The following is a 26,067-nucleotide window of genomic DNA, read 5'->3' on the forward strand; positions in this document are numbered from 1 at the left end:
TTGGGAGGCTAAGGTGGAAGGATCCCTTGAGCCCAGGAGATCAAAGCTGCAGTGAGCTGAGATCGTGCCACTGCACTTCAGCCTGGGCAAAAGAGCAAGACCCTGTCTCAAAAAAAAAAGAAAAAAAGAAAAATACTTGGAGGGTGTGTGTGTGTGTGTGTGTGTGTGTGTGTTCAATACATTGGCACAAGTTTTCTGCTAAAATTGTCCATCAGTGTGCCTTCTGTGGATACGAAAATCTGAAGACAAGTTTAATATGTTATATAAAATGGTGTAGTATTTGTATATAACCTATGTACATCCTCCTGTATACTTTAAATCATTTTTAGACTACTTAAAATACCTAATATATAATGTAAATAGTTGTTAATATTGTATTGTTTAGGAAATAATGACAAGAAAAAAGTCTGTACATGTTCAACACAGTTTTTTAAATTATTTCAATCCATGGTTGGTCTAATTCATGCATGCAGAACCCACAGATAGGGAGGGCCAACTGTGTTTTGTTTGGAAGTTTTACAATTATTTTTATGGGTGAGCTTGGATTATAATTTTTTTCTTATAGTCTCCATTAGGTTTTGGTATCCCAGCCTTGAAATATGAGTTGGGAACTCCCCTCAAGAATAGTTCTTTTCCCCTATACTCTGGAATCTTTTTTTTTTTTTTTTTTTTTTTTTTTTTTTTTTTTTTTTTGAGACGAGTCTTGCTCTGTCACCCAGGCTGGAGTGTAGTGGCGAAATCTCTGCTCACTGCAAGCTCCGCCTCCCAGGTTCATGCCATTCTCCTGCCTCAGCCTCCCAGTAGCTGGGACTACAGGCACCCACCACCACGCCTGGCTAATTTTTTGTATTTTTTCTTAGTAGAGATGGGGTTTCACTGTTAGCCAGAATGGCCTCGATCTCCTGACCTCATGATCCGCCCGCCTTGGCCTCCCAAAGTGCTGGGATTACAGGCATGAGCCACTGCACCTGGCCTGGAATCATTTTTTTATATACTCTAGAATAATTGCATTACATTCGGGTATTGGTCCCTAGGATGTTTAGTAGAAGTTAGTGTTTTCTTTGTAGATAGATTTGTGACAGTTGTTTCAAACTATTTGATTATTTTAGGATTCTTGCCATTTTTTTCTTCATTGAGTCTGTTTTGCTAAATTATATTAATCTAGATTAACAGATTATTAATAATTTAGCAAAAAATCTACATTAATCTATTAATATCAATTAATATAAATTCAGAGGGTTTTTTTGTATTAAATTGTACAATTTTGTAAATTGTGCAATCCCAACACTTTCGATGGCTGAGGTAGGCAGATCACTTGAGGCCAGAAGTTCAAGACCAGCCTGGCCAACATGGAGAAACTCCATGTCTACTAAAAATACAAAAACTAGCCAGGTGTGGTGATGTGAGCCTGTAGTCCCAGCTACTCAGGTGGCTAAATACGAGAATCACTTGAACCCAGGAGGCGGAGGTTGGAGTGAGCAGAGATCATGCCACTGCACTCCAGCATGGGTGACAGAGCAACACTGTCTCAAAAAAAAAAAAAAAAAGTACATTATATCCTCTCTGCCTTTTAAAACTTCTGCTGTATTTAACTTTATGTTCCATTTTAAATTTCTGGTAGGGGATATTTGACCTCTTTCATTTAATCTTGCCAGAGCTTAGTTTGTTTTTTTAGTTTTTTCAAAGAACCAACTTTTGCAATTTTTGATACTCTATTTTAAAATCTTATTTCCTTTCTAATACTTTAAGTTGCTTAACTCTTCAGTTTTAGCCTTCTAATATAAGCATTTGATGCTATGTGTTTTCTACTAAGCATCACTTTAGTGGCATTCCACAAATATATAGAGATATATATGTTATTTGTAAATATCCTTTCCTTCATTGTCTGTCAGGGTCCAGATACTTTTCTCAAATACTTGAATTAACTTGGATAAAGGACTGTCATCAAAATCTATTCATTTAGCTGGGCACGGTGGCTCACGCCTGTAATCCCAGCACTTAGGGAGGCCGAGGCGGGTGGATCACGAGGTCAGGAGTTTGAGACCAGCCTGGCTAAGATGGTGAAACCCGTCTCTACTAAAAATAAGGAAAATTAGCTGGGCGTGGTGGCAGGCGCCTGTAATCCCAGCTACCCGGGAGGTTGAGGTAGGAGAATCGCTTGAACCTGGGAGGCAGAGGTTGCAGTGAGCCGAGATCGCGCCACTGCACTCCAGCCTGGGCTACAGAGTGAGACTCCATCTCAAAAAAAACAAAACAAAACCTATTGAGTTAAGAAATATTTGAACACAGGCAGACACTGTGCCAGATGACATTGGTGCCACATAAATGAGCATGATTACATCCCTGAAAGAGCTTCTAGTCAAGTGGTGATGTGAAAAAAATGCCTTCAGATAATTTTCAATTTAATGACACTGGAAGTAAATAGTAGATTTTACAGGAACTCAGTTGATTATCTGTTCCCTGCCTTAAACCTAAAACAAAAGATGATTATTTAACATTCAGCTGAAAAACTAAATGTCCTCATCATGGTGAATACACACACATTTGTTTCAGATAGTCCCACTCGGTTGCCCAGGCTGGAGTGCAGTGGTGCAGTCTCAGCGCGCGCGTACACACACACACACACACACACACGTTTGAGACAGTCCCACTCTGTTGCCCTGGCTGGATTGCAGTGGTACAATCTCAGCTCACTGCATTCTCCACTTCCTGGGCTGAAGCATCCTCCCACTTCAGCCTCATGAATAGCTGGGACTACAGGAGTGCACCACCATGCCTGGCTAATTTTTGCATTTTTTTGTAGAGACGAGGTTTTGCCATGTTGTCCAGACTGGTCTCAGAACTCCTGGGCTCAAGTGGTCCACCTGCCTTGACCTCCCAAAGTGCTGGGATTACAGCCATGAGCCACCATGCCTGGCCTATATTTTGTGTGTATGTGTGTGTGATTAGGCCCACATATATAGTCTGTGTTGTGTGTCATTAAGCCCACATATATATGTATATGTATTTTGCGTGTGTATGGCATTAAACCCACAAACTATGCCAGAAGTAATATCTTGATAACATCCTGTTTTTCCTAGGTGTGAAGATGCCTTAAGAAAAAATAAGAGCTTAATTGGGCCGGATCAAAAGGAGTATCAAAGGGAACTGGAGAGAAACTATCATCGCCTTAAAGAGGCCCTACAGCCACTGATCAACAGAAAGATCCCTCAGTTATACAAGGCAGTATTGCCTGTCACCTGCCACAGGTATGCTTATTTTTAAGTGGTTTTAGATATTCTTTCCTCTGAAACCTAACATGTTAAACTAGTAGAAGTCTTTTTACAGCTCGAGCATCTGTTATCCGAAAAGCTTAGGACCAGAAGTGTTTGGGGTTTCAGATTTTGGAATATTCGTGTTACACTTACTGGTTGAGTGTCCCTAATCCAAAAATCTGAAATGGTCCAGTGAGCATTTCCTTTGAGCATCATGTCAGCGCTTAAAAAGTCTCTGATATTGGAACATTTCAGAATTTTGGATTAGGGATGTTCAACCTGTATCATCTATAATCATTCTACAAGGTAAATAACTTGAGAATCAAAAAGTTGGTACTCATTAACCGGGACACCACACAAAGTCTTGTCATTAACTTGGAATTTTCTACAACGAAATCCTAGTTCTATTATTTAAGCAGATAATTTTTTTAGATTTCTCCTCTGTATAATGAGATAGAACTTAAAGAGGTTTTTGTGGAGATTAAATGACATTACAGATGTGAAGTTCTTAGGACAGTGCCTGACATTTCACTTTATAGTACCGGAATTCTGGAAAGGACACAATAACTGCAGAAAGTAAACTTTCTTGCATTTTGAAATCGAATTTACATACAAGTATTGAAGATGGTTTCCTCTCAAAATTCCCAATGGGAAACATACTAGTCCCCTCCACTTTTGGTTTCCCCTTCAGTCTTTTTGAAAGTTTTTCCTTCTTGCTGCTTCCACTCCCCCTCTCCCAGTCTTATACCCACCAGGTCAGAGATCCCAGAGAGCCAGGGTGCTGGGTCCCTGAGATAGGCCTAATCCTCATCTCAGTTCCTTCAGATCTCCATGGAAACTCCTTTCCATGGAAAGGCTGTATTCTTCCTGACCAAAATTTTGCCTTACAACATCCGAGTTTTTGCCGTCCTCTATGATCTACTTTTTGGCCAATCCTCCAAGCTTTAGTTTTTAACATATGTAGGCAGTTTTGAAAAACTTTTTCTTGATGAACAGTATCTAGTTTTCAAGACTGCTGTTTCCCTTCAAAGCAAGCTTTGAGATTTGAAGCCAATGTGATCTCTTTGTACTTGGCCTTTTCCTTTCCTGGAGATATTAAGCCTCATGGCTTAACCTTAATGGCACGAAGGATAAGTAAAAGAAACCAACTGATAATAGAAAATATGTTAAGAGTATTCCAGGAGTATCGTTCCCTTCACTCTTTTTTAGAATTTAAGTTTAAAATTCTTCTTTAGCATTTGAATTTTTAATTTTGCTGGTTTATGAAATCAGGAATATTTGCAGTAGGGATCCTGGACCCATGAGAGGGGAGTTCCTAAGACCCTTTCAGGAATTTCCCTAAGTCAAAACTAATTTCATATTAATGCCAAATATTGGCCTTTTCTCACTTATTTTCTTGTGAGGGTACAGTGGAGATTTCTACAGGTTGAGATGTGACATTGGAAAAGATTGACTATAGAAGCACATGTGAGAACATAGGCATTAAGCCACACTCCTACATGAGTACCACTCTCCTAAAGCTTCTTGCAGATCATTTTTAATAAGCAATGCTATTTATAGTAACATGTAATGGGTTATTTTATAGTAACAAGATGTTCTTAGTTTTAATTTCTGATATGATAAACATCCATATATAGCCCACATAAAAGATTCCTGGGGTTCTCAATAATTTTTAAGAGTATAAAAGGGACCTGAGACAAAGTTTGAGAACTGGTTTAAGACTTAAAATTTAATAAACACCTGCCTTTTGCCATGTAAAAAACCCCAAATCTTTTCCTGAAATCTCTCCCATTATCCCTTAAGTCCTTGTCTTGTTTATTACAATATCTGCAGCATCAGTCAGACAAACGAATACAAAAGACCAGTAAGTGGTGACTGTAATACACTTCTATAGCTAAATCTATAAGCCAAAATATATAAGGCAGAGTATGTAGGATGAGCATCCAACTTGGAAGTTAGTAAGAAATGGTGGCAAAACTTTAAGGTAACTGGCAGAAAAAAACATGTAAGACATTTAAAGGTATATGCAAAAATTGCTTTCTTTAACTATGTCCTCTCATTTTTTTCCCAGAGATTCCTTCAGTCGAATGAGCCTTCGCAAAATGGATCTCTAAACTGAATGCACTTGTTTTATTCATCTGCAAAGAGCCATGTATTCAACATCGAGTGTGAAAAGATCTATTGGAAAACAACATGGAATGGAATTCTGGAAATTATTATTCATTGAAGAATGCAGTGGCCAAGAAAATATCAAATGTAGATTGTTAACGCTTGAGAATCATGGCTATGGTTTCTAATGTTCTGGTAACAAGCTGTTATCTTTTAAGACATTTTAATGACTCAAAGGTACACTATACATTTACCATTATTTATACCATAGCTAAGGTTAAATTTATTCACTTTAAGTTCGTATTTTTTAATTTATGTTACCATTTATAGATTCATTTTGGAACCATTTTAAATGTAGTAATGCTTATTTTAAAGGTACTATTAAATATGTGAATGTTTACACTAATTTTACCGAGTGGGACTTCAAAATTTTTATTATTGACAATGGCAGAGAACAATTAAAGGGTTGACTCAAGAACTAGTTCCAAACCTAGCAGAATAAAAATCATAGATAGCCCCAAATTAATGAGTTTGGTAACTGTTTCAAAGTTATTATTTTCCATTTACATACCCAAAACAGGAATTTAGAATTGCAGAACTTTACTTAGTAAAACCTTTGTGTAAAATAATTTAAATACGGGGATAACTAATACCAGTGACAACACCTTAACTTGATTAAATCTTATTACACCAATGATAGTAGTAAGAACTTCATGATTCTTAGCAACTAAAATGAATGATTTCTCTGTTTCAAATTAAAACCAGCCATCATCAGTTTTTGACGATGTAAACCAGTAAATTAGAATCTACTTAAAGCTATCTTGTAGCACCATGAAGTAACACAGCTGGAGTTTGAGAAATTACCTATTTTCTGACACTTGTAAAGTTTAGAAGCATATAAAAAGTAAAATTAGGTGCTTTAATTCATCTAAAATTATATGCAAGTCATACAGAAAAAAAATTTGAGAAGTACCATTTTAATTCTTGGCAAGTTTTTCCAAAACGATGCATAGTAATGATTTCCAGAACAGTTTAGAACAATGGTTTTTGGGTAGTAGTGCAGCTTACAGAATGGCATCATTTATAATCCTTTTCTTCTACTGACCAGTTACATGAATCACTTAAGAACTAACCAGATCTGGGTGCGGTGGCTCACATCTGTAATCCCAACACTTTGGGAGGCCGAGGCGGGTGGATCACGAAGTCAGGAGTTCAAGACCAAGCCTGGCCAAGATGGTGAAAACCCGTCTCTACTAAAAATACAGAAATTAATTAGCCAGGCACAGTGGCAGGAGCCTGTAATCCCAGCTACTTGGGAGACTGAAGCAGGAGAATCGCTTGAACCCGGGCAGCAGAGGTTGCAGTGAGCAGAGATGGAGCCACTGCACTCTAGCCTGGGCGACAGAGACTCCGTCTCAAAAAAAAAAAAAAAAAAACTATCTATCTGTACACACACACACACGCACACATACATACATACATACACACACATATATATAAAAGAACTGATCAGATTGGCTGGGTGCAGTGGCTCAGGCCTATAATCCCAGCACTCTGGGAGGCAGGAGCAGGCGGATCATGAGGCCAGGAGTTCGAGAACAGCCTGGTCAATATGGTGAAACCCCATCTCTACCAAAAACACAAAAATCAGCCAGGTGTAGTAGCCCGTGCCTGTAATCCGAACTACTTGGGTGGCTGAGGCATGAGAATCACTGGAACCTGGAAAGTGGAGGTTGCAGCGAGCCAAGATGGCGCCACTGCACTTCAGCCTGGGCGACACAGCAAGACTCTTAAGTCAAAAACAAAAACCAGCACTTTGGGAGGCCGAAGCAGGCAGATCACGAGGTCAGGAGATTGAGACCATCCTGGCTAACAGTCAAACCCCGTCTCTACTAAAAATACAAAAAATTAGCCAGGCAAGGGGGCAGGAGCCTGTAGTCCCAGCTACTCGGGAGGCTGAGGCAGGAGAATGGCGTGAACCCGGGAGGCGGAGCTTGCAGTGAGCTGAGATCACGCCACTCCACTCCAGCCTGGGTGACAGAGCTAGACTCCGTTTCAAAAAAAAAAAAAAAAACTGGTCAGATTTAACGTATTGCCTTCATTCTATAGTCAATGTAAATATTCAAAATATACTAAAAAATATCTACTTCTGAGAGCCTAAGTGATGGTTGATATCCCACACTCCATGTACTTTAATGGGCAGTATAATCTCAAATTCCTCTTATCTACATCAATTCAAAGACTGAATCGCAAAAACATTTTTCAGATGAGTCTACATTGTTAGACCAAATCTGAGTCAGAATGGCATAACCTCAAAACTCTATTTGAGGAGCCAAATGAACAATAAGGAAAGGTAAGGAGTCAAGAATGGAAATCCCTCCCCTCCAAAAAAAGTGACATTTTCCCTTCTTCTTTGGGGGTCAGTGGTGGGTATAAACATAAGGGAAAGAATAAGGAACCACTGAAGGGTCACTTCTCATTAGGTTACATTTATATAACAGTTTGGACAAAAATCTCAGAAATCTCAGTAACTATCAAGGACTTTATGATTTATATGATTATAATTATGCAAAACCAATTATTTTCTGACATCCTTCAGAACAGAGGCTTCCTCTTAAACATTCGTATGATACAAACCTCTTACAAACTTCATTTTTCTTAAAATGGAACTTTCTCACATCAGGAATTTGTGTTAGTTCTTAGAACTGGCTGTCTCTCGAGTATTAAGAGGCCCAGTGTCTATCTTAGACCCATTCCATTCAAAACTTACAGGTGGCGCTCAGGACTGTTTAAGGATTTCCATTAGTGATTCTGAAAGGTGGGGAGAACCATGACTTTATTATCATCTCATCATCCTATGAAAGAATATAAGACATTATGTAACTTTTTTTTTTTTTTTTTTTTTGAGACGGAGTCTCACTGTGTTGCCCAGGCTGGAGTGCAGTGGCGCAATCTTGGCTCACTGCAAGCTCCGCCTCCTGGGTTCACGCCATTCTCCTGCCTCCGCCTCCTGAGTAGCTGGGACTACAGATGCCTGCCACCACGCCCGGCTAATTTTTTGTATTTTTAGTAGAGACGGGATTTCATGTGTTAGCCAGGATGATCTCGATCTCCTGACCTCGTGATCCACCAGCCTCAGCCTCCCAATGTGCTGGGATTACAGGCGTGACCCACCGCACCCAGCCTACTGCGATTTTTTTTTAGTTGAGAAGGTACTCCTTGTTGAAATGGGGTATTATAGTGTTATCCCAATAGCATTTACATATTTAGAATCATTTCTAGGAAAAACTTAGTACCAACAATGTCCCTTAACAAGTCATGAAATCATTCATCACTTACCACTTCAGTATACTAGTTTAAAATGAAATTTTAACCAAGTTTTTATGTGTGCCCAAAGCATCATCTTAACTTTTCCAGTTTTGGATTCCATTAAATCATGTCTACTTTAAAGGACAATTAGATGCAACAGATTTCATTATAAACCTCTTTTAAGTATGACAGCTTGGCTGGACTAAGCACAATTTCTCCTCTTTGAAAAACTCCTGCACTGTCAGAAAGTATTCAGTAATAAAGGTAATTATGCATGCTTATTCTCTCATATATATACATATATATATATACACACACTTATTCGCTTTAAGAAAATTCAGCTGTATTTATAAAAATATACAAGTAAAAAATTCAAATATTCATATACATAGTTAAGCAGTTTAAATTTTATTGACCTCCCAGTTTTTAAAAAAAGTTAAATTTAAGGTCACACCTCTAAGTTTGATGTACTATATACAGATCGTGCAGAATATGAGTTAAACAGATACAAATTAGTCCATGCCCAAAAAGATATACTAGGGTACAGAATCATCTTCATAAATACATATAAAATTCTTGTGTAGAAGCGAACTGTCCAGGTTTTCTGAGACACTTTTCTAAGTGAATCAAGGCACAAAATGTACATACACCATTGTGAATACACACATTCTAGACTTTGTGCCTCTGACATAGCCCAAGGATTTAGCTTCATGACTCTTATAAAACTAAATGTACTGAATGAGATTCTGCTTCTTGGGTGAAAAACCACAGGAACTATAAACATCATGTAGATAATTACTCCAAAATATGGAGAATACAAATACAAGCACTTTATTTTAAAAAGCAAACACAAAAGACTGGTGTAAATCCAAGTGTTTAAATGCCTCCGTTTTGGATAATTTAATTAAGAACCGATACAAGTTTGTTCCCAGAAGCTAATGCATCACTAGTCTCTACTGAGGAAAATGAGTTCTAAAAATTAACATGGTTTTCAGTAATTCAAATTTCACTATTTATATAAAAACCTAGAGAGACCAATAATATCCAGTAGCTTCAAAAGATAAGCTAAAGATTCTTTGATGTAATCAACTTTACCAATGTTTGTATGGGTGTGTTTAATATATACACAAGGAAAATACACTCACTCTATAATTTCTTATAAAATAGCAAGTAAGGAGTAGAAGTAGGAGATGTAGAAGGGGAAAGAGAATTCAGAAAGTCCTTCTCTTCAGTAACTTTGACTTCAGAATCATCAAAAAGCAACCACTTCCCCTCATACTCCTTTAAGCTTTGCACTACGTATGAAATTTTGTTCTCAAATCCACTAATATTAATGCCTGTTTGGTCACTGGATTCCTTGTTTCTATCAGATTCATGGGTCCCAGTAGTATCACTAGTCTCAGAATTTCTATTTTCAGCAAACGCTGTACTAGCAACCTTATCAGGATTAGAGGCTTTGTTGTATAGCTCATAATCTGCTTTGCTCTTTTGTCCTCCAAGAAGTCCAATAGCTTCTACATTTTTTTTGTTCAAAACTTTACTTGGCTGTGTATTTCCACCAACTCTAATTGACACTTCTTCATCATTATAATTCTCAACCACACCCCTTGCTTCCTCCTCATTCAATGGTTCTGGCTTACCTATTTCACACATTTGGTCAACCACAAAATTTCCTTTATCTAGTTCTAAACTGTTAAGGTCAGTGACTTTAACAGAAGCAGTGTAATGCCCACTACTAATTGTAATACCACTATGCATCACAACCGCAAATAATCCATAGCTGTCGTTAGTTGGCTTTGTGCTCCATTCTTCTAGTGACAATTTAAGAGGTGTCAATAAAGGAGTGTTGATCTTGGAAAGTCCACCACCATAACAATCAAACCTTTGGGAGGAAAAAAAGAAAAGGTTTCCTGCAGTTCTATTTTAAATTCAAAATGTTATACCCCAATCTGAAACCAAGTAAAAATCTGAATGAACCCTTAATATCCAGTGTTCATATATCAGAAAAGCAGAATCAAAACAAGACCCCAACTTTGAATAATATTTATAATATATGCAGAAACAAAAAAAATACTTAAATAACTGCTAATATTCAGGCATTTCTGTGGAAGAAATAATTGTATTTTTTCCTTTATTTTCCTAATTTTGTGCAGTTAAGAAAATAAATGGTATTTTAAATAGACTGAACCGGAACCAAAAATGTTACGTTTTGGGTTTTTTTTTAAGGCAGGGTCTGTCACCCAGGCTGACTGCAGTGGTGCAATCATGGCTCCTTCTGGACTCAAGTGATCCTCCCACCTCAGGCTCCTCCTCCTCAGCCTCCTGAGTAGTTGGGACCACAAGTGCCCACCACCACGCCAAACTAGTTTGTGTATTTTTTGTAGAGATAGGGTTTTGTCATGTTGCCCAGGCTAGTCTTGAACTCCTGGGTGCAAGCCATCCATCTCAGCCTCCCAAAGTGCCAGGATTACAGGTGTGAGCCACCCACGCCCAGCCCATTTTAGTCATTTTTAGTGTGAAGTTTTTCTCTACCAAAGTTTGGGAAAGTAAATAAAATAGTATTTTATACTATTAGCAAAGGGAAGGTCCACTGAATAAGGGGCTATATGTTATCTTTTGACATAATCAAGTGTGAGAGAGCTACTGTGAAGCCCTCGTGGTAATTTCAAACAAGCAACTAATGTACAAAGGAGTCACACATACAATGACATTACACATGTCAGAAAAAAACACAGACTATCCAAAACAATCAGCATTTTTTTTCAAACTGTTGAAAGACTAGTTTGATTTCCTGGCTTACCTTAAAACTAGGAAGAATTTAGCCTTTCCCGCCCCTTCAAAAAAATCTTGATGTATACAAAATTTGTTCCCTGCTTTAGTCAGTTCTACTGAATTCTGCTACTAACATCTAAGAGGGAATGAATATGAAAAGATGAATAAAGAAACTGGCCGGGCATGGTGGCTCACGCCTGTAATCCCAGCACTTTGTGAGGCTAAGGCAGGTGGATTGCTTGAGTCCAGAAGTTCAAGACCAGACTGGGCAACATGGTGAAATCCTGTCTCTACTAAAAATACAAAAAATTAGCTGGGCATGGTGGCATGCACCTGTAGTCCCAGCTACTCAGAAGGCTGAGGTGGGAGAACCACCTGAGCCTGGGAGGTCAAGACTGCAGTGAGCTGAGGCTGTGCCACTACACTCCAGCCTGGACAACTGGAATGAGACCCTGTTTCAAAAAAAAAAAAGGAGAAGAAATCATACTTAATAGAATATGTATTCATATCAAAAGGATTTAAGTTGTTTCATTTTTACAGGGAAACTGTTAATAAGAACAAAACTTTACTGAAGCAATCTTTACAATCTACTTCATTTCAATACTTTATATTCCTACTATTACAGCATTTTCAACAAGACTTATCTTCTACAGCAGCTCATTTTCTTCATATAGTTCTTATTTACAATACTTACTCCAAACCACTAGCAGCAAAGCACTTCAAATGAATAGTTATAACTTCAGGCATTTTGTCAAACAAAAGACTTCGTTCAGCTTCAGTATAATGATGGCAGTTTTCACAGAAATATTTATCTTCTCCTACAATCCTTTCTACTGAAGCAAATTGTGAAATTGCCCATCTCAGGGTCTTCATTTCTGTTTTTGGCTCTGGAGAAACTAAAAAAAAAGAATCCTTTCACTCAAATACTTCTCTCAGGCATTCAAAAAATAAACCACAAAGTTTCATGTTCAAAATTAGCATTTAATTTCGATTGACCGACCCATTCCTAAATAACTAAAGAGATTTTTTTACTTTCAGAAACTACTTTCATAAGTGCATCCTCAACAGTATACATATCTTTTAAATATATTTGATCGGCCAAAAAATATGATAGACAGCAAAAACAAAATAAGCCTAGTCTGTTTACATTTAATTGCCAACTTTCAATATGTGATAGGCCTGTCTCATGATTATTTCCTATGGTATTTCCATATTTTGTGGTATGCTCTAGACACAACAGTGGCTCAATTATTGTGTTAAAAACAACCTCAGTAGGCCAGGCGCGGTGGCTCACACCTGTAATCCTAGCACTTTGGGAGGCCAAGGCAGGCGGATCACGAGGTCAGGAGATTGAGACCATCCTGGCTAACGTGGTGAAACCCCGTCTCTACTAAAAATACAAAAAATTAGCCGGGCGTGGTGGTGGGCACCTGCAGTCCCAGCTACTCAGGAGGCTGAGGCAGGAGAATGGCATGAACCCAGAAGGCGGAGCTTGCAGTGAGCCGAGATCACGCCACTGCACTCCAGCCTGGGCAACCGAGCAAGACTCCATCTCAAAAAAATTTAAAAAAAACCTCAGTAGCTCTGAAAGACTCAGGTTCCCAAAAGTACACTTATTAAAGCATTTCAGTTTTCCATTCTAACACACTCTACATCAAAATCAAGATGTCACAATTTCCCAAATGCTAACCATTTGTAAGTGAAGCCAGATAAGCAGAAAGGTTACATTAGACACTAAAAGCTAGCTTTTTTCCCCTCCCTAATTACACCAGCTACTATTAAACTTTGTGTTGTTAAAGAATTATAAATATTCCATCATGGTCCACACAAGACTCCAATTTTGCTTACTTTCAGAACTCTCCTCTACTTTGGAAAGCTCATCTTCTTGTACTGGCACACTGATGTCTTGAAAATCTTCTCTTCTTTCTGTTAAACTTTCACATTCCAAGCAACGCGTCCTTAATACCAGCTGACCTTGAAATAATTTCTCCACTAGCTCAAAACCAATTTGTTCTTCACCTAAAATGAAAATAGGAAAATGTAAGTCTATACAGATTAGTTTCTCATTATAGTCCACATAACCAATTTTCCATTTAAATAAAGTATATCATGAATAACAGTTCCATTTTCATAGATCAGCTTATTAGCATTATTAGCTTATTAGAGGTACCCTATTAATGAAATTTAAGGTCCCTGTAAAGATAAAACTGACTATGAAATTACTAACTGTCTCTAAAAGAAGTCAGTTGTAGGCCGGGCACAGTGGCTTAAGCCTGTAATCCCAAGACTTTGGGAGGCTGAGGCGGGCAGATCACCTGAGGTCGGGAGTTCAAGACCAGCCTGACCAACATGGAGAAACCCTGTCTCCAGTAAAAATACAAAATTAGCCGGGTGTGGTGGTGCATGCCTGTAATCACAGCTACTCGGGAGGCTGAGGCAGGAGGATCGCTTGAACCCGGGAGGTGGAGGTTGCAGTGAGCCAAGATCATGCCATTGCACTCTAGCCTGGGCAACAAGAGCAAAACTCTGTCTCCAAAAAAATAAAAAAAATAAAAAATAAAAAAAAGTCAGTTGTATTGTAACTCCCTTCCTACAGACACCTCCCCATAGAATAAACCCAGAATAAGGATGACATTTTTGGTAAAACTATTCACTATATCAATATTACACATTTTCCCTGATATCTGTAGATCTGGACAAAACTAGGTAAAAATCTAGTTCAAGTATCGTGTAACTTACAGTTATGCACCACCTACCAACGTTTCAATTATTTAACAATGGACCGCATATGACAGTAGTCTATGATTATTTTTACTGTACCTATGTTTACATATCTATGCTTAGATACGTCTTAGATACACAAATACCATTGTGCTACAGTTGCCTACAGTATTCAGTAGTTACATGCTATACAGGTTTGTTGCCTAGGAGCAATAGGCCATGCAAAGCTTGCCTGTAGCCCATAACAAATTCATAAACTTTCTTAAAACATTATGAGACTTTTTTGATTTTTTTTTTGGCTCATCAGCTATCATTAGTGTATTCTGTGGTGTGTGGCCCAAGACACTTCTTCCAGTGTGGCCCAAGGAAGCCAAAAGATTAGATACCCTGGTCTATACCATATAGGCTAGTTGTGTAGTACGCTCTAGCATCTAGTTGTGTAAGTACACCGTGAAATTCACACAATGAAACAGCACATTTCTCAGAACATATCCCTGTTGTTAAGCAACACATGACTGTACTTAGTCTTTACTTTTAAAATTTCACTAAATGCAATGTCCTTCATCAGTTTATGTCAAACACTGCATATAGGGAAATGTACTCTTAAATGTACATTAAAATATACTGAACTTCCCTACTTTATTATTATTTGTTTTTTTTTTGAGACAGAGTCTTGCTCTGTCACCCCAGGCTGGAGTGCAGTGGCATAATATTGGCTCACTGCAACCTCCACCTCCCGGGTTCAGGCGATTCTCCTGCCTCAGCCTCTCAAGTAGCTGGGACTACAGGCGTGCGCCACCATGCCTGGCTAATTTTTGCATTTTTAGTAGAGACGGGGTTTCACCATGTTGACCAGGCTGCTCTTGAACTCCTGACCGCAGGTGATCTGCCCGCCTAGGCCTCCCAAAGTACTGGGATTGCAGGTGCGAGCTAACATACCTGGCCGAACTTCCCTACTTTATAAGCTATAAGTTAAAATTACTTTAATGACATTACACACACACACATACACACATATATATGCATACAATATATACACACACACTAATCTAAGCATAGCACTTAAAACACCATAGTTCACATTCAGTGTTAAATTTCCTTCTCTTGAAACAATTTTAGCCAGAGATTATATTGTACATGTATCTAGGAAGAGAAAATTCTAATTCTGTAGCTGCTAATGCTTCTACCTATCAAAGTCTAAGAATTATACTAACCTTTGTTTATGGGTTTAACTTCATTAACATTTACAGGTGTAACAGTATTTCCTGGAGATTCAAGTCCACAACCATTAGTTGTGTTATCACTTTCACACTTCCCCAAGTCCTCTTCAGGATCACATTCATTTTCTTTAGATTGTCCTTTGACTCCTTGGTTTGTTGTTATTTTTCCCAGACTACAGAATTTAGAAAGAATGCTGGGTTGCTTAGTTGCAGACTTTAACCAATTTATTTTAACTCTTGATTTCTTTTGTGAGGGTCTTGGACTCTCATTTTCAGAAATATACTTGGGAATTATTTTAGGAGGACTCTCTAATGTATCACTTGTAGCTTTTCTTTTTGATCTAGTTTGTCTCTGGTTCTCTTCCAATGACTGGTGTTCCTTGGATACTTTAACTTTTTTCTTCATGTTACCAAATTCAGTGTCACTTTTTCTTTTCCCATTTCCTTTTGGGAGTTTTTCTTTAAAGTCTTCAGAATGCCTCATACTGTCCATCTCCATGCTGTTAATACCACTCATTTCCTCTTTCGGATGAGGTATTTCTTCTACCTTAGTAGGTAATTCTGCCACATTTTTTACTTCTTCTTTTTTTAGGAGTTGGCATGTTTCTTGAATGTTTCCCAAAATACATTGTAATACTTCCTGTGCATCATGCTGTAGATATCCTTCATACATAGGGTTGAGTTCCCTATAAATAAAAATTTCCATTTCATCTATTCTAGTTTTGAAGATACAGTACATAAAGTCTATATAGAAATTAATTCATGTAAGGAAAATCATAAATTATTTCATTTTTTAAATGTCAAGACATTTATTCAGCACTAATTTGGAATTTCTTACCTGTAACTAAAAGTAAGAGTAAATTGTACCCTATTTTCATTATAATACTTTGATCCTCTTCTAAATATATTAATAACTAATACTTAGATAATGCTTACCATACACCAGGTTTTAGTCAAAATGTTTTTTATCTCCTATGTATACATTATCTTCACAATAACCCTATGAGGTACTATTATCACCATTACTGACAGATACAAGCACTAAGGCATAGACAGGTTAAATAACTTGCCCAAGGTCACAGAACTACTTAGGATGAAAAGCCAGTATTCAAACCCGCTCTTGGCCACCACGCTACAATGGCTTTTTTTTTTTTTTTTTGGAGACAAGGGTCTTGATCTGTTGCCCGGACTGGACTGCGGTGGCGCAATCTTGGCTCACTGCAACTGCCGCCTCCTGGGTTCAAGCGATTCTCCTGCCTCAGTCTCCCGAGTAGGTGGGACTACAGGTGCAAACCACCACACCCAGCTAATTTTTGTATTTTTAGTAGGGGCAGGGTTTCACCATGTTGGCCACACTGGTCTTGAACTCCTGACCTCAAATGACCCACCTACCTTCACCTCCCAAAGTGCTGGGATTACAAGTGTGAGCTGTGACCGGCCTACAGTACCTCTTAACTAAGGTATAGCAATATATTGCACCTAGTTCTATTTTTAAACTAAATGCTTAAGTGATTGTTTTAAAGACTTGCCCTATAATTGTATTTGAATAAGGCTATTTTATATGTAAAGTTTCATTTTTAAGAAAATACCAAAAAGCAATCTAATCCAGTTAGCCAACAGTTCTCCTCTAATCACATATAAAAATAGAATATTTGGAATTTACAGTTCTTACACATATTTTGAATATAGTCCTATAATTCCTAATGTGAAATCCTTAGGACCACGCATTTAGAAATTCAGACATTTTCAGATTCAATGATTATATGGCATGTAAGTAAAATATTTATCACCGACTTGATATGGGAGTACTCTATAACTAAACACATTACTACTTCTATAGAAGCATGTATGAATATTCACGTTAGAGATAAATATGAATGACTATAAAAAGCCTCATATAATATGTTCAGATCTAACGAATTTAGCACCAAATTTATGAAAAAAATTTCCAGTATTCAGAGTCTCTGGGATATAAAGGACTGTGGACCTAGAGTTTCTACTTTCCTTGCCCTTTATTCCTGTTTCTTCACATGTCATTCTCCTCCAAGGATATAAACAAGTAGCTAAATTGAAACCCTAAAATTATATTATAGGCTATACCTCAGTGTGTTAAGCAGTCGCCTTGGCTGAGTGGCAAGTTCATCAGTATATTTCTCTGGATTTAAGAGAAAACTAGCCTGGAGCTGTTCAACCGAAATGATTAAGGACTGTAAACTGCATATCAATTCATAACTTGCCAAAGAATCTTCTTTGCAATTTCCCTGTCAAGAAAGAAACACACAAACCAATAATTTTATGAACAAATTAAGTACCTTCCCCCTTTGTCTTTGTCTCACTTAAGAATACTAGGTTTTCTAAGTTGCATAATAGCACTAATTTTAAGGGATGTACAAATAAGCCTTATTTTTTATTTTTTTATTTTGAGACAGGGTCTCTGTCGCCCAGGCTGGAGTGCAGTGGCTTGATCACGGCTCACTGGAGCCTCAACCTCCTGGGCTCAAGCAATCCTCCACCTCAGCCTCCCAATTAGCTGCAACTACAGGCTCACACCACGATGCCCTACTAGTTTTTGTATTTTTAGTAAAGACAGGGTCTTGCCATGTTACCCAGGCTGGTCTCAAACTCTTGCGCTCAAGCAATCCACCACCCACCTTGACCTCCCAAACTGCTGGGATAACAGGCATGAGCCACCACGCCTGGTCTTTTTTGTAATTTTAAGAGGAATTATGAATTACTATTTATGTGAATTACAATGGTTTTTTAATTATGGAAGTTAAAGATTTCTTTAAATACACTGTATTTAAATTTTAACTCAATTTGAAAACACAATGGGTAAATAAGTTGTACATGGGTATGACATATTGTGATTATAGTATACAGTAATATATAGTATACAAGTAACAAAAGTTTGATACACAGATTACAGGAGCAAACATTGTAAAAGGGAATTATCTAGTTAGCCACCTTGAAAGAATGAAAAATAATTGCCTGACAATAGCTCGCTAACAGAGAAATAATCTTTGTCATCCACCCCCCCCCAGTCCTCTTCATTTCCAGGCAAGTAAATTTCCATTAATTTACTTTTGCTTTTTACATTATTTTCTGTTCTTTATTTTTCTTACTTTGTCTTTTTGATTGGCTTCATCCTTTAGAGCTTCTTTCTTCCTTGAAATAATATTAAATAAGTGCTTTACTCCAGATTTAAAACCGGGACAAAAATATAATACCTATAAAAAGTGAGATTGTCTTAAGTGTTTACTGAACAAACAATACACGTAAAATCATTAAAACAACATCATGCTTTCTATAGAGCACTTTTAACGTGTATTACCCTAAAATTCTGAGATTAAGTTTTGTGTCAAAATTTGTTCTCCACTTCATCAGTAGTAGCCCAGTGTCTTCCCTCATTAGCACAAAGCACTGCACCTGGGCAGATACTGCTAAGACTTTAAGGTTACAAGGACACACAACACAACGCCAACGGACACACAACACAACGCCAACATTACTTCGAAGGGATAAGACACATATCACACTGTAGCACCAGGAATCAGAGAAAGAAATTAAAGGTTTGACCTTCCACTTAAGGTCTACTCAATTTTGCTATCCCACCTTTAGTCTATCATTTTCTCTTACCCCAAAGGAAGTTTAATAACATGCAACTTATTTTAGCCTATTCTGGTTTATTAACAATCAAAGGCAAAGACAGTATGGACATTAAAGTCCTCCAATAACTCAAAAACATTAAATGCTACATCAATCTTTGCCTACTAAAGCTTTATGATATAGCAAAATTGTCAATTTACCTGAAGTATACTATTAAGATAGCAAGTATTGCCGAGATTATTCAGTCCCACAAATGGTAACAAGTTTTCTCTCTTCTCACAGTTTATAGGTGAAGACTGTGCTGCAGGAACAACTTGATCACTATGAAATATAGAAGGGAGAACGATAATCAAGTAGTTATCTTAAAGAAACAAGGTGAAAATATTACTTCTGTAGATTTAGTCTTTTCCCAAAAGTTGTATAATCTGAAAAGTATGTGAATCTTGTTCAGATGACATTTTAAGAAATACAGGCTCAAAAATTGCTATATGCCCAGAATAAAAGTTTTAAAAGCATTTAAAAACATTATTACACATAACAAGCCACAGAACAATTCCCTTAAAAGGATGTTAATCCTATTTTACAGAGTAGAAAATTGAGGAACTGAGAGACTGTGATTTGTTTCATCTACTTTGACATTTTAATCAAATAGTTTAACTGAACAGAAACCTGGGAATAAACTAACCATGACAATATTTGGGAGAGGCTGCACTAAGTAAGATTCTATTAATAAGAATTCAGAGGAAAGAAAGTCTATGAAGAGAATTATATATGACTTCCTGCTGGTAAAAAAAAAAAAAAAAAAAAAAAAATACGTAGCTATCCCTCACTTAAAAATAAAATGTTCAGAATGTGGGTGTGGGGGCATTGACATGTAATTCCAGCTACCTGGGAGGACTGCTCGAGCCCAGGAATTCAAGACCAGCCTGGGCAACACAAGGAGACCCCATCTCAAAAAACAAATGCTTTAAGTTTACTATTCTTTTACTTCTTTAACAACAACAAAAAAAAACCACTAGGTCCTTCCAGTATTTTCATTTATTTTACGATTGCTAGCTATTATTACTCTAGCACCTCAAAGTATTCAGAAGTATGAATGCTGATAAACAAAAGCTTCACTCTCACAAATCTCCTCAACTGGTTATTGATAGCTATTAGGAAATTAACACATGGGACCAAATCCACCTTAGTCACCCAGCAGAGTGCCTATATGTTAAACAGGGAAGTAGTACAGACTCCAGCTAGAGCTGCTGGTGGTGGAATAAAGTATTCCACTTTGTTCTGATTTATTTTCTGTAGCTAAATAATTTATTTGCATCAAAAGCATTACTTATTTTTAAGTTTATTTTTATAATTTGCAATCATATGCCTCCAACAGGTATGACTAGTTACATGACTACAGAGTTTAAAATGTCTTATAACTGTCAAGTCTTCTGAACCAAACAAATATGTATATATATATAAAACCTTTTACCCCTACACAGATGTTTTGCACTACAAATAATCAAATTTAAACTCAGACAATTTTAGTCAACAAATATTTCTCCAAGTTAGTCTAAATGGCTGAGCAGTGTTCATGAGTTAAACATTATGGATGTGATTCCTACGGGGAACCACCAGTTTTGCTGTTCCTACTATAAACTGCTAAATTTGACTAAGAAGTACACTGAAGCGTACTTTTTTGTGCCGCTACAGACTATCAAGTCAGACTGGAGTTGTCAACCAAGTTCACTGCTGCTTCACTGTAGAATTTTTAAAGTACAGAAATGTAAGATACATACATTTCAGATGCTCTATATTCAGAAGCTTTTTCTTCATTTTCTTGAGAATCTGTGAAATCCAAAGCTCTCTTAGTTTCCTTTTTCTGAAAAAACTTTAAGGAAAGTCTGTTTTTCTTTGAAGGGCTACCTCTTGAAAGTCCATTACTTTCACTAGGTATGACACCAGGCATTTTTTTCTTCAAATCCCAAGGAGTGTCAAGAGTTAATTTATAGAGGAAAGTTGTAATCACCAATTATATCTGTTAATCACAGAGAAAGTTTCATTAGTTTTTGGTTATCAGTTTTGGCAACAAAATCATCAATTTTGAAAACAAATTTACCAAGGGAATGGTACAAATTAGAAATTAACATTTGAAAACCTAATGCCTGCCAATAAGCACTCAATATTTATTGCTTAAATGAAGAAGCATACCACACTGTTCTTAAAGAACAAAAAACAGAAGCTACTGAATTTTTAAAATCAGCCTGCTATGGATTAAGGGTTGCATTACAAAATATCCTATTTAGTAGACCTACAGTAAAATAGTATAAGTAGTAAAAACTTATTATTTCAAGGGCCGGAAGCGATGGCTCACGCCTGTAATCCCAGCACTTTGGGAGGCCGAAGCGAGTGGATCACGAGGTCAGGAGTTCGAGACCAGCCTGACCAACATGGTGAAACCCCATCTCTACTAAAAATACAAAAATTAGCCGGGCGTGCTGGCGGGCGCCTGTAATCCCAGCTACTCAGGAGGCTGAGACAGGAGAATCCCTTGAATCCGGGAGGCGGAGGTTGCAGTGAGCCGAGATCGTGCCATTGCACTCCAGCCTGGGCCATAGAGCAAGACTTCGTCTCAAAAAAAAAAAAAAAAAAAAAACTTAATATTTCATTATAATGATTCATTCAGAAAATATTGACTGAGCACTACCACCTCTAATTCTCAAGTACAAGGTAGGAAAGGATGAATGGAAAATCAAAGTAGTGCTGGACGATGAGTCCTCTCTTCCAATGCCTTTTCTAGTTATTAACATGAATACATGAAAATAAAGTACCTAAAAAGCTTATTAAAGAATAATTTGCATTCAAGGCATAGAGATGGTGTTGTTATACCTAAAACCGTAAGTGAAAGATAAAACACAAGCAAAGTTGAGACCGTGATACAAAAAACTGTTCGATGCACTTTGTGTAAATCCAATTCTTAATGCACTAGAAACCACAATACTCGTTTTCCAAACTTTTTTAAAAACTTTGGATTTTAAAAATAGTGCTTTGAGTAGGAAAAAAAGATGATTTGGTTTGCCATTTGCAACTTTCCCACCCTGTTTTAAAGTAAAACTTGCACATGAAAAAAAATGGCAACATTTGTAGGAGTGTAGGAGTTAATATTTTCTACATCAGGCCTATTTTTCAGGACATGGGAGGAAAAATTATCTGACTACAGTATTACCATAAAATTACTTAAAGCCCAAAACTTCAGCAACGAGTTTCAAATTTAAAATGCAGAATAAAATGAACTACACAAGACTCACTCAAATTTCATCCTTAATAAGCATTTCACATGGCTGACACTGATCTAGGAATTCATACTGAACTCAGCACTGAAACCATTTCTGAGACCCAAGTCAGGAAGCACTGGAAAGCTGATCCATCTCCCCATTCTGTCTCCAACTTCACTTACTCTCCTGTCTACCTAATGCTTCTGAGGAAGCGCTGTCTTCTGAATGATAAACCAACCTGCGCTAAGTTCTCAGGGATCGCCAAGCATTAATGATTCTGATAAAAGGTTTTTCTCGAGAGCCAATTTAATGGATGACAGAAACTGCATCTCAAACCGACAGAGTAACCAGACTACACAGAAGGGAAGAATGATTAGGCAGGTGAAATAGCGGATCGTCAGCTTAATCAAAAAACCAAACCTCCTAGCCCCTCAAAGCAAAGCTCACACTGAGAATGTAACATTTTGCCAGGTGCAGTATCTTCCTTGCTATTTCTTGCTCCTGGCTTTCCTTGTAACTGGGGGGGGCTGTTACATCCAAAATATTTCTCCTGTAACTAAATCAACTTTCGCAGAAAGCACGACGAATCGACCATTATCTGTTGACAGCGTGAACACTCAGTCCCAATAGTTTTAAATTCTTTATAAGATGACACGACTCGATTCCGATTTTTCAAGAAAAATCTACAAGGACATCTTCGCCAAGGTTTAAGACACGCGGCGTTCTAAACACTTCTTGAAAAAGTGTAAGTGAAAGAAAATGCGCGGTAAAATTTCGCAATTACCGACACAGGGCAACCTGCGTGGAAACGTTTCTTTCTCCCCATCCTTCACCGCTCTCGGGAACGGAAAGAAAGCTGGAAGGACGAGCAGCGACCGGGCTGCCCGGTCGGGGGAGGCTGGCGGCGGCGTCCTCGGCCCACACCCCCGCGCCGGGCGCCCTCGCCGCAGAGTTGGCCTATTTACGCCCAGCCCGCACCTGCCTTCTCGCGTCCCGGCGGCGGCAAGACAGGCGCCACGCCCGAGGCACACACGGCTCCCCCTGGCAGGTCGACCAGGGTGCGAGGCCAACACGGTCCCGGGGTCTCCCCGGCAGCTCCTCTCCCGCGCCGGCCGAACTTGCCCCCGCGCCCGGGCGCCGGCCCCTCCTCCCAGGCCCTCCTTACCTGGTCATGGCCCAAAGCGAAGTCCGCGGCGGTGACGCCGGCAAGTCCAACCCGAATGAGTGTGGGTGCGACAGGTGAGTCCCTGCCCCGAGCCCGCCGGGTCCCCGGCCCCAGGAAAATCTGGTCGGCTCGCCCTCCCCGCGGGGGAGTGACCATCCGCTCCCAAGAGCGGGAACCCCGACCGCCGCTCGCTCCCGCCTTGCACCAACACCAACTACATCGCGGGAGCGGCGCCCATCTGCGCCCGCCCCGGGAGAGCCAGGAGCGCAACAAGCAGCGGCCCCGCTCGCCGAACGCCTGAACCGCTAGGGTCTTTAGCACTCCGCCACCGAGGGGAACTTGGCGCGTTTTCCTCAGTCTCAGGACCCCCGTGTTTTAGCCTCCGCCCGCGCCAGCGCTGCGATTGAACGTGGCGTCCTTTGAAATTGCCGGTTCCAGTCTCCACGCTGCAGAGACACGAAAGGCAGGAGCCGTCTCGCGACGGCCACTCGCCCCTGGCACGCACGGGCTCCGGAGCCAGCTGGGACTGTAGTTCCCCAAAAGCCTAACGGGTTCCACAGTTTCAAACAACGCAGGCACAGAGCCGGGCAGCTCGTGCGGGTCCTCGCTGAGGGCGCGCGCGAGGTGCTAGCGGCCTGGCTGGCGGGCTCGAGCCTCACACCCTTTTTTTAACCATTCGTGCGCGCGAGTTGAGGGAAAAGCGTACGGGTCGGGAGACGGGACAGAGAGCAGACGGGATGGGCCACCGCCTCGAGAAGGAGCCCAAATCCACCAATCCATGATGAACAATCCCCAAAACCGCGCCTCCCACCGCCCGGGGGAAGCCAATCAGAAGTACCTAGACCAAAGCCAATTAGATGGGCGGGAGCAGCAAGCCCATCTAATAGCAAAAAAGAAGAAAGGTGGGCTCCAGCCAATCATTGTTCGACATACGGAGTGTTCCTCAGGCGCGGTGCCCCTCCTTCCGCTCTCATTGGCGCTCGAGTGCGCGCTTTCGCTGCCGACTGTTAAAATCTTGTTTGGCGTTTTGTTAATCCTCGACGGTGGGACGCCGCGGAGGGTGCGGCTTCCGGAGCGAGGCCCTCGCGGTAAGCCCCGCCTCCGTTCGTGCGTACGCGCCCGGGCGGGGTTACCAGGAGAGCAGCTTCGGAAAATGGCTGCCCGGCTGGACGCCGCCGCGCCTGGGCTTTCAGTTCGGAGTCGCGGCCACACTAGGCCTAGGGCCATCCAGTGAGACAAGGCGCTGCCACGGATAACAATACATTCTCAGGCGAATGCTGTAGAGCTGAGGCCCGGTCCTCAGCCCCTGCTCGCCTCATTTTCGCCTGTTTACCCCTTCCCCTTCTCGGCCGCAGGAGGAAACGAAAGAACAGTTTCAGGCCCAGCTCCGGCCGCGGGAGCTTCCCAGGGTTCCCGCGCGAGCCCTCCCAAAGGGTTCAGGAGCGGCAGGCAGGCCTCATCTGGTTGTGTGCTTCCTTTTGTGTTTGTGTGCCTGCTTTGGTGAGGTGACCTCAGCTCAAGTGCTGCAGTTAAGCAGGATACGTTCAGCCCAAATCCATTTAATCAAGTATTTTTAAGGTGCCTACTATGTGCCAGGCATTTTTCAAGGCGCGAGGGATGTAAAGGCATTCCCTGTCATAAAGGAGCATTACATTCTGGAGAGGGAGATATAAGTGACGCTAAGATAAGTGATAGATACGATAGCCTGGAAAGACCTCTTTGAGTTGACATTTGAGCAGAGCTGAATGAAAAAGCTTGGAGGAATCTGAGGGAAGAATGGTGCGGGCAGAGAGAACAGCAAGTTACAAACGTCCTGAAGCTTAATGTGCTTGGTGTTTTGAAAAGAAGCAAGGAGGCCAGGGCGCTTAGAGCGCAGTCAATTTGGGAAATAAGATGGGAGGAGATGAGATGAGTGAGAAAGGCAGGACCCTGGGTAAGCCGAGTAAGGAGATGGGAGTCGTTAGATGATTCTGAGCTGGGGAGTGGCGGGATTACACGTTGACCTTCAAGAGTACAAGCAGGGTCGGGCGTGGTGGCTCACGCTTGTAATCCCAGCACGTTGGGAGGCCGAGGCGGGCTGATCACTTGAGGTCGGGAATTCGAGACCAGTCTGACCAACATGGAGAAACCCCGTCCCTACTAAAAATACAAAATTAGCCGGGCGTGGTGGCGCAGGCCTGTAATCCCAGCTACTCCGGAGGCTGAGGCAGGAGAATCGCTTGAACCCAGGAGGCGGAGGTTGCGGTGAGCCGAGATCGCGCCACTGCACTCCAGCCTGGGCAACCAGAGCAAAACTCTGTCTCAAAAAAAAAAAAAAAGTACCAGCGGAAAGGTCAGCCAAGATGCTGGTTCAGTAAGCCAAGGAATAAATTATGGTAGTCTGGAATAATATGGTGGGATGTTGAAAACTGGTAGGGTTCAAGATATATTTTGAGCACAGCCAACGAGCTCTACTGATGGATTGGCTGTATGATAATGTAAGAAAAAACAGGTCGGGTAGCCAGGGCCGGTGGACCGCTTGAACCCAGGAGTTCAAGATCAGCCTGGGCAACATGGCAAGACCCATCGCTACAAAAAACTCCAAAAATTGGCCGTGCGTGGTGGCACGTGCCTGTAGTCCCAGCCACTCGGGAGGATGAGGGAGGAGGATCCCC

General features: G+C 40.1%; 2 protein-coding genes across 19 annotated transcripts in view; one reads left to right on the forward strand and one right to left on the reverse strand.

Moving 5' to 3' along the window:
- The window catches only part of DOCK7 (dedicator of cytokinesis 7), a 233,712-nt gene extending 227,943 nt beyond the window's left edge, over positions 1 to 5,769 (forward strand). For all 17 annotated transcript variants that reach the window (XM_063817185.1, XM_063817188.1, XM_063817192.1 and 14 more), the window contains 2 exons: positions 3,081 to 3,248; positions 5,326 to 5,769. In XM_063817185.1, coding sequence (XP_063673255.1) covers positions 3,081 to 3,248; positions 5,326 to 5,368 — 211 coding nt within the window. In that variant the 3' untranslated portion in view covers positions 5,369 to 5,769. The remainder of the gene's footprint in view (positions 1 to 3,080; positions 3,249 to 5,325) is intronic.
- A 3,290-nt stretch (positions 5,770 to 9,059) lies between these two features.
- On the reverse strand, positions 9,060 to 24,808 carry USP1 (ubiquitin specific peptidase 1). Of its 2 annotated transcripts, none has more exons than XM_003949430.6 (9): positions 24,252 to 24,808; positions 20,773 to 21,011; positions 19,192 to 19,312; positions 18,508 to 18,612; positions 17,486 to 17,646; positions 15,380 to 16,071; positions 13,293 to 13,463; positions 12,139 to 12,340; positions 9,060 to 10,554 (listed from the first exon to the last, which is right to left on the reverse strand). In XM_003949430.6, the coding sequence occupies exons 2-9, from the start codon at positions 20,940 to 20,942 to the stop codon at positions 9,819 to 9,821; spliced, it is 2,358 nt and encodes a 785-aa protein (XP_003949479.3). In that variant the 5' UTR covers positions 20,943 to 21,011; positions 24,252 to 24,808; the 3' UTR covers positions 9,060 to 9,818. The 2 variants fall into 2 exon arrangements, with proteins under 2 accessions (XP_003949479.3, XP_513450.4); XM_513450.9 differs by lacking the exon at positions 24,252 to 24,808 and adding an exon at positions 23,414 to 24,104.
- Positions 24,809 to 26,067: the final 1,259 nt, after the last annotated feature.

Source organism: Pan troglodytes, chromosome 1, assembly GCF_028858775.2.
Source record: "Pan troglodytes isolate AG18354 chromosome 1, NHGRI_mPanTro3-v2.0_pri, whole genome shotgun sequence".
Taxonomy (NCBI): Eukaryota; Metazoa; Chordata; class Mammalia; order Primates; family Hominidae; genus Pan; species Pan troglodytes.

Bases quoted from the DNA above. Each gene is read 5' to 3' on its own strand.
- USP1 (XM_003949430.6), bottom strand. From the start codon at position 20,942: ATGCCTGGTGTCATACCTAGTGAAAGTAATGGACTTTCAAGAGGTAGC. The intron at 19,313-20,772 runs GTATGTATCTTA...TATATTTCATAG, and splicing joins GAATATAGAGCATCTGAAAT to TGATCAAGTTGTTCCTGCAG. The intron at 12,341-13,292 runs GTAAGCAAAATT...CTTTTTTTTTAG, and splicing joins AGTAGAGGAGAGTTCTGAAA to TTTCTCCAGAGCCAAAAACA.